This window comes from Coptis chinensis, chromosome 4, assembly GCF_015680905.1.
Source record: "Coptis chinensis isolate HL-2020 chromosome 4, ASM1568090v1, whole genome shotgun sequence".
Taxonomy (NCBI): domain Eukaryota; kingdom Viridiplantae; phylum Streptophyta; class Magnoliopsida; order Ranunculales; family Ranunculaceae; genus Coptis; species Coptis chinensis.
This window is the reverse complement of record NC_141459.1, coordinates 9,868,939-9,883,795: the sequence shown is the minus strand read 5'-3', so window position 1 is coordinate 9,883,795 and position 14,857 is coordinate 9,868,939. Positions and strand designations below refer to the sequence as shown.

General features: G+C 35.4%; 2 protein-coding genes and 1 non-coding gene across 10 annotated transcripts in view; 2 read left to right on the top strand and 1 right to left on the bottom strand.

The window, feature by feature from the left end:
- LOC147501762 (phospholipase A1 PLIP2, chloroplastic-like) overlaps positions 1–5,287 on the bottom strand; it is a 66,904-nt gene extending 61,617 nt beyond the window's left edge. For 2 of the 8 annotated variants that reach the window (XR_015221456.1, XR_015221455.1), the window contains exons 1-5: positions 5,135–5,277; positions 5,002–5,057; positions 1,721–4,062; positions 1,563–1,622; positions 224–633 (exon numbers count right to left, since the gene is read on the bottom strand). Coding sequence is in view for 3 of the 8 variants with exons in the window: in XM_086606764.1 (XP_086462890.1) it covers positions 1,563–1,622; positions 1,721–2,143 (483 nt within the window). In the remaining 5 variants the exon portion in view is untranslated. Of the gene's footprint in view, positions 1–223; positions 634–1,562; positions 1,623–1,720; positions 4,063–5,001; positions 5,058–5,134 lie in introns of all 8 variants that reach the window. The other 6 variants (XM_086606764.1, XM_086606765.1, XR_015221457.1 and 3 more) reach the window with 5 other exon arrangements.
- A 1,864-nt stretch (positions 5,288–7,151) lies between these two features.
- Positions 7,152–13,878, top strand: LOC147501761 (cyclin-dependent kinase C-2-like). The gene is made up of 12 exons (XM_086606762.1): positions 7,152–7,485; positions 8,284–8,365; positions 9,336–9,426; positions 9,528–9,557; positions 9,710–9,819; positions 9,908–9,980; positions 10,070–10,190; positions 10,312–10,429; positions 10,623–10,762; positions 10,968–11,025; positions 12,671–12,741; positions 12,872–13,878. The coding sequence occupies exons 1-12, from the start codon at positions 7,376–7,378 to the stop codon at positions 13,398–13,400; spliced, it is 1,533 nt and encodes a 510-aa protein (XP_086462888.1). The 5' UTR covers positions 7,152–7,375; the 3' UTR covers positions 13,401–13,878.
- Positions 13,879–14,238: 360 nt separating this feature from the next.
- TRNAK-UUU (transfer RNA lysine (anticodon UUU)) lies at positions 14,239–14,311 on the top strand. The gene has a single exon. It is a non-coding gene; the product is annotated as a tRNA-Lys (tRNA).
- Positions 14,312–14,857: the final 546 nt, after the last annotated feature.

The window sequence follows — 14,857 nt, the reverse complement described above, 5'->3', positions numbered from 1 at the left end:
GACTTCTCATCTGGATGTAGAATGAACAACTATCCTAGTGGCGTATACAACATTTTATGCACAAATTAACATGATTTACAAAGTGAGCAAAAGAAACACTCCATCGTTTTCCCCACTTAATAAAAATGAATGGAAGGAAACCATAAATTCAATCATGATTAAATACTTAACTAACAGCTGCAATCCTTGTAGTAAATCTGTAAATGGTCAAGAACAGACTTACATTTCTATTAAGGCAAGGATGGGATCGAAATTAACCATTTAGACCCTTGAGTATTCATGCTATATGATTGGGATAGTTGTAGGCGAAGCCTCTCGGGACAATATCTCTGTGCATCATTACGCATTGGATGTGACTTTCATCCAATCCCAACATATCAAGAATATGACGCCCTTCGTAGAATACAAAAGGTGATCCAAATGTTACCACTGGTAGTAGAGTAGAGAGTTTCACAATCCCCCTCAACAAGAGCATCAAGTTGACTAAAAGAGAGAGACTCCTACCTAAAGAATGCCCGATAAAACGAAGTTTTGCTCGCTCTCCATATTTTTTCAAATGATTTAGAATTTTTGGCAGAAATTGCTCATATATCCCCTTAGCAGCTTCGTAGATACCTCTGTGAACCAAAACATCTGTTCCTTGCAACATAATCAACAAACTCCTTAATAATGTTGTAAAATTGTAACTCGTATCTTAAACCGTAGAGGTTAAGAGTCAGATTAAATCTTAAACCGTATCGTAAATCGTAAGATTTTGTTCCCCAAGTATTTTAGACTTCAAACAATATATGTATGATTATAAACCTATACATGCATGAAGTTTATGTGAATTTTTCAATGATTTCCAAATTTACTTAAGTAAATAACACAAAATGATTCCAAATCCAAATTTAAATACAAGAACATACTAGACTGCATGACTCCATCAATCATTGCATAAGGTTTACAAATTTACATAACCAATAACGACAAATTAGATCTCTTGCATCTTATTCTCTGCTTGGATTTTATTCTCTTTATTTATTTTTTTGTTGAAGTTTCAAATAAATTTCTTGTATATAAACTGAAATATTTAAGATTTAACTCGCGATTTGCTATTTTTAGACAAATCACATGCGATTTAATGTGGGTTTGACAATTTTCAGTTTTGCCAATAAGAACTCGATTTATATGAGGTTTGGGTTAACTCGCGAGTCAACTCGCGGTTTTTACCGGTTTCTACAACACTGCTCCTTAAATTGTTGGTGTCCACTGGTAGAATATGATCTAAAAAAGATCCTACAAATTAAATAAGTTGAAAAGACTATATCATCTATATGAGCAGGCCTCTACTAAAACCACATGAATGCAACCTAAAATAACAAGACAACATAATTGATCCAAGGACTCATATCACCCAGAAATTAATATTATATACACCACCTTCAAAACACATACCACACCAGCTAAAAAGACATTTGGTTTGGCCATTTTCATGTGTGTTTTGGAGGAAGAGCATGTTCCTTTCTACAGTCCCACGACCAAATCTAGGCTACATGATGAAAGATTACGCTAATTAGTACCTCAAATTTGGCAGGTTCAAAGAAGAGGTTTGCCTGCCAAGATGATGAGGTATCTGAGCCCTGCCATCAAAGTGGACAGTCAATTCAAGTTAGTTTGTTGGTGAAGCCTAATTTTCCATTAGTGCACAGTGTAATAATCATGGAAGTAGACTATGTACCTGAATAACAAAGCAACGAGTATACGTGCTTGGATCATCACATATGAACCAGTCACATGGTGATGAGTGAAGGGATCGAAGCTCTTTTGCAACTTCTTGTTTCACAGCCTCCTCCGCAGCAACAACAGCTGTCATTGCTGAGGCTGCAACATAAGATGCTACCTCAGAATTGTACATCCGAGAAGGATACGCATAGTGCCTCCTGTTCATAGAGCTGCTATCCTTTTTCACAATGTTCTCTCCAATGTTATTTTCCTGTGGTGGTTCCGCTTGGGAGTCTACTTCAGGGTCGTCCTTGTTACCTAATGCAAGAAGATCCTTTGCACGAGAATGGAGATACAATGCAGCTATTGAAGCAATATCATATGCTACTGATGGTCGAATGAGAATCTTAGGCTTGGAATTCTCTAAATTGGGTTCCATCCAGGAGGAGGATATGGGCACACAAGTTGAGTCGTGTTCCAATTGAAACTTTATTGCAGCCTCAGCTTTTTTTTCCAAGGAAGACGTCACAAAATGAAGATTGTAATACTTTCACAAGTTTTAATATCGAACTGATTTAGGTCTTGGCCACGAACTGAATGAGGTCTTGTTGATCGACCTAGAAATTGTATCAAGCTGTTGTTCTATGTGTGGCCGAGCACATGATAAATATACTGCCCTCCCACATGCATTTAGGTTAGAGAGATTCAATATCCCTTTTTAAGTTGTTGTCAGTTAACTAGTTGTCCTTGGAAATCTATTTTGCAGGTTCTTTGTGCAAGTTTTAGTTTCAGTGCAGAGAAAGAAGAAGAAGAAGTAAGTTTGATAGTTATTAAGTTTTGCAATCTTGATTCAATTCAGTATACTTACCAGGCCAGTTCTTTACTGAAAAGGGAATTTGTGCATGGTTAATCAAATTGCAGATTCAATTCTTAATCGAAGTTCTACATTATTCTTTGATTAAGGAGTAATTTCTACATTTGAATTTCACAAAAAACGTTGAGAAATACAATAATTTGATAAATGTGAGTCAGGGGGGTATTTTCCTTGAGGAAACTAGAGAGACTCCTTAACTAATCAAGATCCGTAGGTTTATTTACTTTGAAATGGAAAAACAACAATCACAAAATATTCAAGAATTGAAGCAAATTCAAGTTTTTTCATGTGTCATTTTTTTTTTACCTCGATGAGATTTAGGGTTTTGACTGTGGGTTGAAATTCTCTTTTCCTTCACAACTTATTTCTTCAAGTCATAGATTTTTTTTAAATCTTTTTCAGGTTTCAAACACTACTAAACACGGAGACATTGTTAATTAACAAATCTTAGATCATAGCTAGTAAATTCGTAGACGGCAAAAGTTCAATATGGGAATTATTCACCTAAGATTCAAAATGTTTAACAATAATACTTTTAAATATTCGGTCCAATAAAATGCTAACATCAAAAATATGATATATGTGTGTTTTAAACGGGTATAATACGAATGCATTACTTTGAAATTCGGCTATATATATTTTCATTTAAAATTTGATATATAGTGGGTTTTCTTTTTCTTTTGTCCTTTTTAAAAAATTTATTCATGAACAAAATATTACTAAGTTGAAATTTTTGGTTCCACTTACTATTTAAATACTCCCCATATTAATTGCCAAAGAGGATCTTTTCCTCTAACCATTAATTTTGAGCACTTTCAAAAAGTTAAAAAATGGTGGAATATGTTTTCTACCTATGGCTTCAAGAAGTATTTTGTTCTTATTATCAAGTCTATCCCTTTAGAAGTTCTTTAGGTTGATTGAGTTTTTTAAGGTATTAAATAATCTGACCTTCCAATTCCAAATTCCAAGTTTTCAAAATCCAACTTCTAATATAAAGGGTCGTTTTTTGGAATTTCAATAATCCAGACATTATAATTCGGCAATAATAAGCCCAGCCCAAGAAATTTGCGAATTAAACCGCATATTTCAAAACTTCGTCGACTTATTCGTTTTATTCACAAAACCTTATAATACGTGAATAATTCGCAAATTAAATGGCGGATTATTAGTTATGTCTTAGATCAAACATATGACTATTGAACAATTTTCAACAAAAAACTTAACGCTAAGAAATACAATAATTCGAGAAATGGGGGCATATTTTCCTCGAGGAAACTAGAGAGACTCCTTGACTAATCAAGATCCGTAGGTTTATTTACTATGAAATGGAAACAACAATCACAAACTATTCAAGAATTGAAGCAAATTCAAATTTTTTCATGTGTCATTTTTTTTACCTCGATGAGGTGGGTTGAAATTCTCTTTTCCTTTGCAACTTATTTCTTCAAGTCATGGATTTTTTAATCTTTTTCAGGTTCCAAACACTACAAAACAAGGAGATATTTTTAATTAACAAATCTTAGATCAAACATGTGGCTATTGAACAATTTCAACAAAAAACTTACGCTAAGAAATACAATAATTCGAGAAATGGGGCGGGGGGAGGGGTCGTATTTTCCTTGAGGAAACTAAGGAGACTCCTTGACTAATCAAGATCTGTAACTTTATTTACTTTGAAATGGAAACAACAATCGCAAAATATTCAAGTTTTTTCATGTGTCATTTTTTTTTACCTCGATGAGATTTAGGGTTTTGATGGTGGGTTGAAATTCTCCTTTCCTTCGCAACTTATTTCTTCAAGTCATAGATTTTTTAATTTTTTTCAAGTTCCAAACACTACTAAACATTGAGACATTAGTTGTTAATTAACAAATCTTGGATCAAACATGTGACTATTGAACAATTTTAAACAAAAAACTTAAGTGGGTGTTTGGTTCTCATTTTTTCAAAAAATCATTTTTTCTTAAAAAACATTTTTATGAAAAAGTATTTATTTTAAAAACAGTTTTTCAATAAACATGTTTGGTTGTGATTTTTCTTAAAAGCTATTTTATGAAAATAGATTTCACACTATGTTTCTCGATATATTTTGGCATATCGTGGCATAAATCACTAAAGTCTAAAACATCCGGGGAGCTCATTTGCCTTTAGCACTCAAAGTGTTTCCTTCAAAGAAAAATAGTTTTTTAACTTGAAAAACAAGTTTGACCTAATTATCATAAAACAACTTTTTGGGATCAAAAAGTGTTTTTTGGATGAAAAACTATTTTTTTTTTAAATAGAAACCAAACACATTTATTTTTTCAAAAAATATTTTTTCACTAATAAACACTTTTTGGCAATAAATAAATAGGATCCAAACACCCCCTAACGCTAAGAAATACAGTAATTCGGAAATTTGTAGGGGGGGGGGTCGTCTTTACCCTTGAGGAAACTAAAGAGACTCCTTGACTAATCAAGATCCGTAGCTTTATTTACTCTGAAATGGAAACAACAATAAAAAAATATTCAAAAATTGAAACAAATTCAAGTTTTTTCATGTGTCATTTTTTTTACCTCAATAAAAATTAAGGGTTTTGACGGAGGGTTGAAAGTATCCTTTCCTTCGCAACTTATTTCTTCAAAAGAGGGAGGGAGTGTGTGGAATTTTTCATGTTCTAGTTGAGTTTGTTGTGTTTTGGGGGAACATGCACAGTGTTTATATGTTTATTTCTAGTCATGGATTGGTGACATGTCACTTCTCCAAATGAGGCCTATAGTGGTTCCTTATTGAATAAACTATGGATTAAGAAAACAGTCGACAAATTATTGATTTTGTAATTATGAAAAATCTCATACATAAAAATGCTCCCAAATTTTACTCATATTTCTCGATCAAAATTTGAAACAATTTAAATTGACCTACAAAATCAAATAGGCTCACTATAACAAATAATTCACTTCTTTTAAACATTATTACAAATCTTACATAGGGGTTCTCGATTTTAAGGTTTTTTGTTGGCGTTGTTGTTATATATGTATATTTTGGTAAAAACTTACTTGGGGACGGAGAAGTTGTGGTGTCCGGATAATTGGGACGGCGGAAGTCCTATTTTTCCCGCCAATTCTTCTTCGAGCCATCTTTTCTAACTTTAATATAGCAGCTCAGTTAAAAGAATAAACTAAACTGCTAAGAGATGTGTTTAAGTTCTTGACATAACTCAATTATATTTGGTAGCAGCTGCAATGCAAAATCCATTCTAATCCCTGAGATAGCATTTTTATGACCATCCCGTGTGGTTAATTAGATGGGAATTTAAGATTGCCATGTTAATGAAGACAAGAAAAGGGGCAGAGTGATTCCATAAATGGGTAGGAAACTACCGATAGGGCAGACCGGCCTGTTCTAGGACTCGTCATGACTCGCCTCTGCATACTTGCATTGAATTTGAATATGCTCCGACTGCGTTTCAAAAATCTTTGTTCATGCCCTATACTTCAAAATTAAAATCCTACCAAGAGTAAAGCTATCAGGTTTGGTGGTTTCCTCGGGCCAGCAATACGTGTATACTGCATTTTGCCGGTACAAAATCTAGATTTCCAAATTCCTCTATGTCCAATACAAGCAACACGACCTAAAGCAAATGTGCATAAAATGTGCTAAAGCAATGATTTCAGAATTTCAGACACACCAGTGATGAAAAGAACCATTGACATGTCTAAGGCTGAGTCCAATGGTTTGGACTGCTAAAATAGCAAACCACAATAGCACAGTATATGCGGTTAGCGGGATAGTGTTGTTCGACCTAATGATTTTTCTTTTACCCGCCATTGGCATAGGCGTGTAGCAAAAGACCAAACACAGTCACCCCATCTAGCCGCCACTTACACTGGTGTGTAGGAGAGAAAAAATTTCTTTTGTAACCGCCATTCACATTGGCGTGTGGCTATTTGTTTTTTCACGCCTTCCCCATTTTACCCTTTCTCCCATCTCTCTCTCTCTCTTCTAACCGCCACGGTGATAGGAGTGTAGATTTATTTCAAAATTAAATCGAATTCTAGCGCTACCCGCGGAGGTGTGTAGATTTATTTTGAATTTTTTCTATGACTGCCATTCATTGTTCTGGCATGCAAAGCATACACTATATCGTTAAATTTGGCTGTATACATAGCGAAACTTATACCGATAGCGTTAGCGGGTTAGCGATTTCACGCACTATTAGATCACAATTTACATGATATTTGGTGTTTTGCGTACTATTGGAATTAGCCTAACTACAATATATTGAAGGCTTGGTCTGTATTGAACTATTGAAATGTCTAACAACAATCTCCCGTCCTTACTTAATTGTTAAAGTAATATGAAAATCAAAGTAATTGGTGATTTGTAGTCATTAAGATTGAAGACAGAAAAAAACATTCTCATGCCTTCAACTAATTAATTAATAACTTTCTTGGAAAATCATTCCCATCTGGAAAACATTAGAAATCATTTTCTGGGAATAGCTTTTCCTCAGAAAATAAATATCAAAACCTTTAAAAAGAAATAAAGTAAAAGAAAAATAAAAAAAACTTTCACTTCCGGACTTCCCAATAGGTAAGCTGTCAAAACTCACTTGTATTCACATTAGAAATAAAAAAAACATGTTTTTCCTCGTAAATTTTATTATCTTTTTAGATATTTTAGGTCTACACATAATTCTTCGAATTCTAAATCTACTTATCTAGTCAGTTAATTACTAATCTGTTTTGTTATTCGAATTATTCGAATTATTAGACAAGAGACAAATAAGGCCCAGTCTATTAGTACCAATAATAATGGCTGTTGCCGCTCCGGGGCAGCTCAATCTCGATGAATCACCGGCTTGGGGATCTCGAAGTGTGGATTGTTTCGAGAAATTGGAGCAGATTGGTGAAGGGACTTATGGGTATGTATAAATATTGTATCTTTAATCATAATTATTGTTTCTTGTTAGAATAGTTGACAAAGAGAAAGAAACAATTCCAACATTGATTGTAATTTATTGAGCTTTCAACAACATAGATGCATTCGTTGCCGTTTTTTTAGTAGTTGATTGGATCATTTACGATAGAGGAATGTAGAGGGAAAGAGAGTGATCACAAAACTGATGGATTTTTACGTGGAAAACTTGTAACATTGAAGGAAAACACGTGGGGAGAGTTTAATTTGTTGAGCTTTCACTGTGAGAAGAATCATTGAAATTATAGAATCTGGAGAGACTGAAATCTAGGCTCTGTATCACCAAACAGTTAAGTTGTTGATGACATTCTAAAGACGTAGGAGGAACTCTCTCTCTCGACAGTCAAATAATACTGTAATTTGGAAAAACAGGGGGAACGAAGTTTATGATACTTCCCTATTTGCTCTTCACTCACCTTCCTCTTTTCGTTTTCTACTTTTTCTAATATGTTGCTGTTGACCAAGATTCTATTTTCTTTTTATCAGCAAAACAATATTTTATAATAATAATAATGAAAATGTAGTGTGAGAGATTCACACTACCAGAATTACATATATGTTAACCAAGATTCTATTGATTTGACAAAGATGTAATAAGAAGCATTTATGCCCTTGGCGAGTCACTGAGGTTTAGACATTTAGTACATAAGCCGTTTGCTTGTGCAAGGTTTTAGGTTATTCAGATAGTCTAGAATTACATCATACCTACATGTATATTTACTTTCTCGTGTCTTTGTTTTTGCAGCCAAGTGTTCATGGCCAGAGAAATTAGAACTGGAGAAATTGTTGCTTTGAAGAAGATACGTATGGATAACGAAAGAGAAGGGGTATGCTACCATTGCACCATGTATTGATTTCTGCAGTTTACAGTCTAAGAACATTGACTTTTGATTCTACTAAAAAAAAAGTAGTGATTAGTATAGTACTTTTACTAGGAATTTGTTTTAATGTTGTGGTAGACAAACAATCTGCTGGAAAATGTGCATACTTCTTGTATGCCCTAAGCATTTATTATCACTCTCTAACTACATGTGCAAGCTTGGACTTTTATCCGAAGATGTACAGTAAAAATCTGATGCAGGATACTGATAATATGGTTTAAGAACTTATTACTGCTCCTAATGCCTTTTTCTTATGTATCTTGGCAAGGTTGGACTATTAAGCAAAAGATCTACATGTATTTTTTTTTGTGCGTGTGTGTGTGTGTGTGTGTGTGTGTTTGGAACACTGTTATAGGTGTCAAAATGCACTTTATTCTCTAGCTTCATATGTGCCACACCAGTATTTCATCACTGTAATTTCCTACCATTTTCATAATAATTTTTTTACTACTATCAGAATTCAAGTCACCCAAGATGATTGCCATTCTAACTCGCAACTAAGGATTTTTTCCGTATAATTATTTATTTATTTATTTGAACCCAAGCAGTGGAGGAATACACCGCACTCAGTCGTGAAGCCAGGTGGGGTGTGTGTGTGTATTGGGGAGAAGCTTCCCCTATCAGAACATCTGAAATATAAGATTGGACGGAACTTTTCGTAGGTCTGTAAAATAGTATTTATACAAAGAAAATGATCACTACAACTTCTGCTGACAAAATGAAATAGTTGTTCAGGTGTGACAACTGTATTCTAGTTAGGAATTATTGATCGTCTTAGTACATATGTAGTAGCAGTAGTTGCGATTCACCAAAACAATGAAAAGGGTAAGTAGTTGTGCATTCCCTTAAAATTTAGATGACATATAAGCTGTGCGTTCTCTTGAAATTATGTGATAGATGCTCTGTTGCACTGCAGTTCCCCATAACAGCTATACGTGAGATTAAAATTCTCAAAAAGTTGCATCATGACAATGTGATAAAGTTGAAAGAAATTGTAACATCTCCAGGTATATTCTTTTAAACATCTCTAGTTTTGATTATCATTTCCTTTTCTTTTTGCTAAAGAAAACACTCAAATGCCTAATGAAATTTTGGGATTGTCTTGTAGGTCCCGAAAGAGATGACCATGGGAAGATAGGTGAGTAGTTGAGGGGTGCATGATCCTTCTAATCTTCGTTCTCTCATTTCTTTGTTGGTTGTTCTTTCTGTAAAGTTGAATGTTGAATGCTGTTTTACTTATCAAGTTAGAAGTCTGATGAATGATGAAACCATATTTCCATGGGACTACAGATGGCAATAAGTACAAGGGTAGCATCTACATGGTATTTGAATACATGGATCATGATCTGACGGGCCTTTCTGATCGTCCTGGGATGCGATTTACGGTTCCTCAAATCAAGGTATCACTACATATAAATTAAAATATAAAATTCACATGCTTTATAACCATTTGTTGCATGACATTTTGTGGAACATTTCCCTAATCAGTGCTATATGAGGCAACTACTGACGGGGCTGCATTATTGTCATGTGAATCAAGTTCTTCATCGTGACATCAAAGGTCGTTATCAAATGTACCAGATATTCTACTTATTCTGTCCTTTAGTCTTTGTAGTTGGAGTAACAAACATGTTACATTTGAACTCGCAGGCTCTAATCTTCTCATAGATAACGAGGGCAACCTGAAACTTGCTGATTTTGGCCTTGCTAGGTCATTCTCCAACGATCACAATGGCAATCTAACAAATCGTGTTATTACCCTGTGGTACAGGTAATTCTCATACTTATATTATCGTGACAGGTGCATTATGAATATTTTAAGTTAACTATCATCAATTAAGTTCAAAATTACGTTTACTATTTGTTGATTTGGTTCTTTATGATTTTGACAGGCCTCCGGAGCTGTTGCTTGGAACCACAAAGTATGGTCCGGCAGTTGACATGTGGTCAGTCGGTTGTATATTTGCGGAGCTTCTTCATGGAAAGCCAATCCTGCCTGGGAAAAATGAGGTAAGCTTCTCTTTCTGTTATATTTCTCTTCCTTTAGGTGGGCCAATGCCATCTCTTCTCTGGATTTGTTCTTATTTTTAGTTATTGTTGGAGTCATTTTTCAGCTCATATGTAATTACATAATAGTATAATACTATAACAGTGGCATATACAGTCTCATGGATGAAATGTATAATTCTTGTGATTATTGCAGCCAGAGCAATTAAACAAGATTTTTGAGTTGTGTGGCGCCCCAGATGAGGTTAATTGGCCTGGGGTTTCAAAGATTCCTTGGTACAACAATTTCAAGCCATCGAGACCAATGAAGAGACGTGTCAGGGAAACCTACAAACAGTAAGTGTAATTTGGCATGGGGTGTAACTTTTAGGAATTAAAGTCAATTTTCATCTATCATATATAGGAAAATCTTTTTTAGTGCAAGTTCATACATAGTTACTCTAGGTTAGCTAATGGATTGGTTGTGGATAAGGCATGATCCGGAATATCTGATAAGAATATGACTCTGGGTTAGTTACTCACACTTGCGATGCATTTGCAGTTTTGACCGCCATGCCTTGGAGTTACTGGAGAGAATGCTGACTCTTGATCCATCACAGGTATCACATTTTTAAACTAGCTATTTTGTCCATGCGGCTAACTTGGTTGACTACAAATGTACTTTATTCTTAAGTAGATACCTGATCCATAGATTGATCCTCATTGTATTAAGAGCCTGTTTTTCCAACAGTTCACATCGATTGACCCTTACTGCAGACTGTTGGCACATTCTGATCTACTTAACAAACATTATTTATTAAAACTTTAAGATAACCTTTTCAAGCTGTTTTGACTATCATTTTATATGCTATGTATTACAAAATTTTCTTTCGTGGTAGATGAAGCCAATGAACCAAAACTTCTGAATTGGCTACTATTTTTCTTCGCCTTCTTGAAATCAAAAGTGTAGACCTCAGTAATCAGGAAATATGGAATAAAATAAAAGAGATGCAGACCTTATCTCCCCACATCATCGTTTAAACATTGAACTACAAATGTGAACACCTTGAATTGACGAATGTTTTGTGCATCTTTTGTTTACTAACTGCAAGATTAAATGCTGCATGGCTCTGTTGTAGACATCGTGTTGGTTAATAAGCTGGATTTAATGTAAATGCTTAAGTACGATTACACCATGAGAAATATAGTGCAACCGTTTTTGTATTTTAACTTAGTATTGCGAGGCGGTGAGGCGTGGATCCTATTATTGTTTGGGTACGAAGCTATGTTATTCAAAATGTCGAGTGAAAACTAATGAGATGCTACTATGAATTTATGTTATGGTACATGAACAACTAATAGTAATAAAAAAAGAGGTAATGTAATAAACTAATAATAGGGCGTCACACTTGCTATTATGTGGGCTATTATGTAATAAACTAATAATAGGGCGTCACACTTTGAATGTGTTTCTGCATCTAAGCAAGAGTTTACCATATCTATTAAGGCTTTATTATTTCGGTGGTCTAAGATTTTTAAAGAGTTTAGGAGTATCCCTTTTGAGTATTTTGTGGTGAGGTGGGATAGGCTTTTGTATTTAGAAGTAGAATAATTTGTAGTTCTTGGGTTAGCCTCCTGTGGCTATGTTTTTAGTTTTATTTTGTTTCTTTGTAATAGTAGGCTCTCTCTGCCTACTTTATTTTCTTTTCACTTTTAATGAGATTTCAACTTTACCGAGCAAAAAATAAATAAATAATAGGGCGTCACACTTGATTATGTGCTTTAAAGGTTTGGGAAATGAGGATAATGAATTTAGAAAGTTGGTTCCATACTCATACGTGCTGCTGCCGCGTGACTAAAACTATCGGATTACATCTGTTAGGCTTCTGTCAAGAGTAGTTAGTGTGTAAAAACACCATGGAATTAGACATACAGTTGATTCAAAATCTGTGAGTTCATCTTACTTGCTTGGTAACTTAATTGTCATTTACTTTGAGTAATGGTGCATTTAATTAGTTAATGTAAGGTTTCAGTAGTCATGCTGAAGGCCATTTCAAATATTCTTTTCGTTTAAGGTGAGCTTTTGTATCGTTATACCTAGATACTCAACTGTCTCTTCAAGTCCATAACTCATTGATTTCTCCACTATTATGGATCGTTTATTGCGATTTCGATTTCTCAATCCCACACTTACAAGATTACACAGGAGATTTATTCTTTATGTCATGGATGTTATATTAATTAATTTTAACCTTTGCTTTATAGAGGATATCTGCTAAGGATGCACTTGACGCGGAGTATTTCTGGACTGACCCTTTGCCTTGCGACCCCAAGAGGTTTGATATTCACGAGTTTTCAATTTATGCTTCTTCAAGGTCCTGTATGGAAGGCTAGGAAAATAGGACCTTGTACTCTCAAACCCCACCCCTTCTTATATATTGACAATCACCAATTCAATATGAGCAGTTTACCAAAGTATGAATCGTCTCACGAGTTCCAGACAAAGAAGAAGCGTCAACAGCAGCGTCAACATGAAGAAGCTGCAAAGCGACAGAAGCTACAGCATCCACAGCAACATGCGCGCCTGCCTCCCATTCAACAGGCTGGACAAGCGCACGCACAGCTCCGACCTGGACCTAACCAGTCAATGCACTCACAGCCTCCAGTGGTTGCAGGACCTAGCCACCACTACGGAAAGCCTCGACCATCTGGAGGGCCAAGTAGATACCCACAGGGGGGGAATCCTGGTGGAGGGTACAACCCAAATCGTGGAGGTCAAGGCGGAGGTTACGGCAGCGGGCCATACCCAGGGCGAGGACCTCCTTATGCTGCAAGTGGTATGCCTGGTCCAGGTCCCAGAGGTGGTGGCAGTGGTTATGGAGTCGGTGGTCCAAATTATCCTCAAGGTGGTCCATACAGAGGTTCAGATGGCGGTCGAGGTCCAAACATGATAAGTGGTAATCGAAATCAGCAGTACAGTAGCTGGCAACAATAATGGTTGAGAGATAGGTTCAGACGAACAACTACTGCAACAAACAAAATTTCTAGACTCAAAGAACAGCCGTCTCTTACTTGATGTGCTGAGAAGGAAGTGTTATAGCTTGACAAAATCATAAATTTTGCCAAAGCTTGTGTGGAAGTTAGTTTAGGTTAAACACTTTGGGGGAAGGGGAACTATCCCCTTTTATATGGATAAGTTAATGTGTGGCAGGGTGAACATGGATGGCTTTGGATGATATGCTCTTCTGAGATGCAAACAATAGATTAAGGCCGTGTTAGCCTGATCAATCCATGGCTTTGAGTTGGTTTTTGATTCTGCAAATCCATCTGTGGTAACTGATAACTTATGCACATTGGCCAACTTGTATTTACTAGTATTTGTATTCATTGAAGAGTGTTTTTTTAGCTTTATAGTGGTTTTTTATTTGACATTCACGAGAATAATTCAAGAAGTAAGACAATGATTCTCTGGTCGTCTACTGCTTTTATTGTCCCAGCAGTTTGAAACTTTGATTATTTTGAATGACGGCTTTGTGAATTTTGGTGTTAAAGTAACGAGGAAGTGGTTTCTCAAAAAGAAGGCTTTGCTAGGGAGGTATTTATTACCTTAAGGATAAATTTTTGACTCAGATTATTGTTGCTATGAGTAGACATGGAATATTCTTGCCCGAAATAATGGTGTGGTGTGAGAGTTTGTGTAAATACCGTTTTGTGCACTTAAACGAAAATTGTGATCAAGATTCACTGACCATGTGCTTTTGAGTTCTTTGTAAGAATTCTCTCGTTGGATTCTGTTGATTTTCTAAAATCTTTCTGTTTCTACAGGTAAAGCAGCCGTCTTAGCTCAGCTGGCAGAGCGCATGGCTTTTAACCATGTGGTCGTGGGTTCGATTCCCACAGACGGCGTTTCTAATTCTTGTGGCTGCAACAAACAAATATGCAAAGCTCTAAAATATACCCGAAAGTTTAGTTTTACACTTTTACTCTTTCCTGAACACTGTCTCGAGTTGTTTTGGGATTGGCTGAACTGTAGATTCGTTAATAGTTGTTTTACCTATCGGCTATCAGTTGTTATTGTTTTGTTGCAATGTACCAGTTCGTTTTGTAATCTGCTCCGTGCTTACGCAAAGAAATTGAGTAACAACCTGCAAGTCTGCAACAGTAGACTACGTACATTTACCAATGCCAATTAATAAGAAAGAACGTTTCCTTGAAGTAAACGTTGACAGAGGCAGAAGAAAGCTAATCTGTCCCCAGTATAAATTCCATTCCATGTACAGTGAAAACAAATTAGGTGTATAAGGAGACCTTACTGATATATCTACCCAATAAATTCATTTTCACGAAATAAGACAAAACTAACAAGAATATTTTAGTACAAACTAATGAATTTTGTATAATACAATACTAAAATTTAAGTACTAAATTGTCTATTATCAATTCAAATCATAT

What these genes read in the sequence shown, in the direction of transcription:
- LOC147501761 (XM_086606762.1), top strand. Translation starts at nt 7,376, where the DNA reads ATGGCTGTTGCCGCTCCGGGGCAGCTCAATCTCGATGAATCACCGGCT. An exon ending in TTACGGTTCCTCAAATCAAG is followed by an intron (nt 9,820 to 9,907) that starts GTATCACTACAT and finishes TTCCCTAATCAG; the next exon opens with TGCTATATGAGGCAACTACT. An exon ending in TTGCCTTGCGACCCCAAGAG is followed by an intron (nt 12,742 to 12,871) that starts GTTTGATATTCA and finishes CAATATGAGCAG; the next exon opens with TTTACCAAAGTATGAATCGT.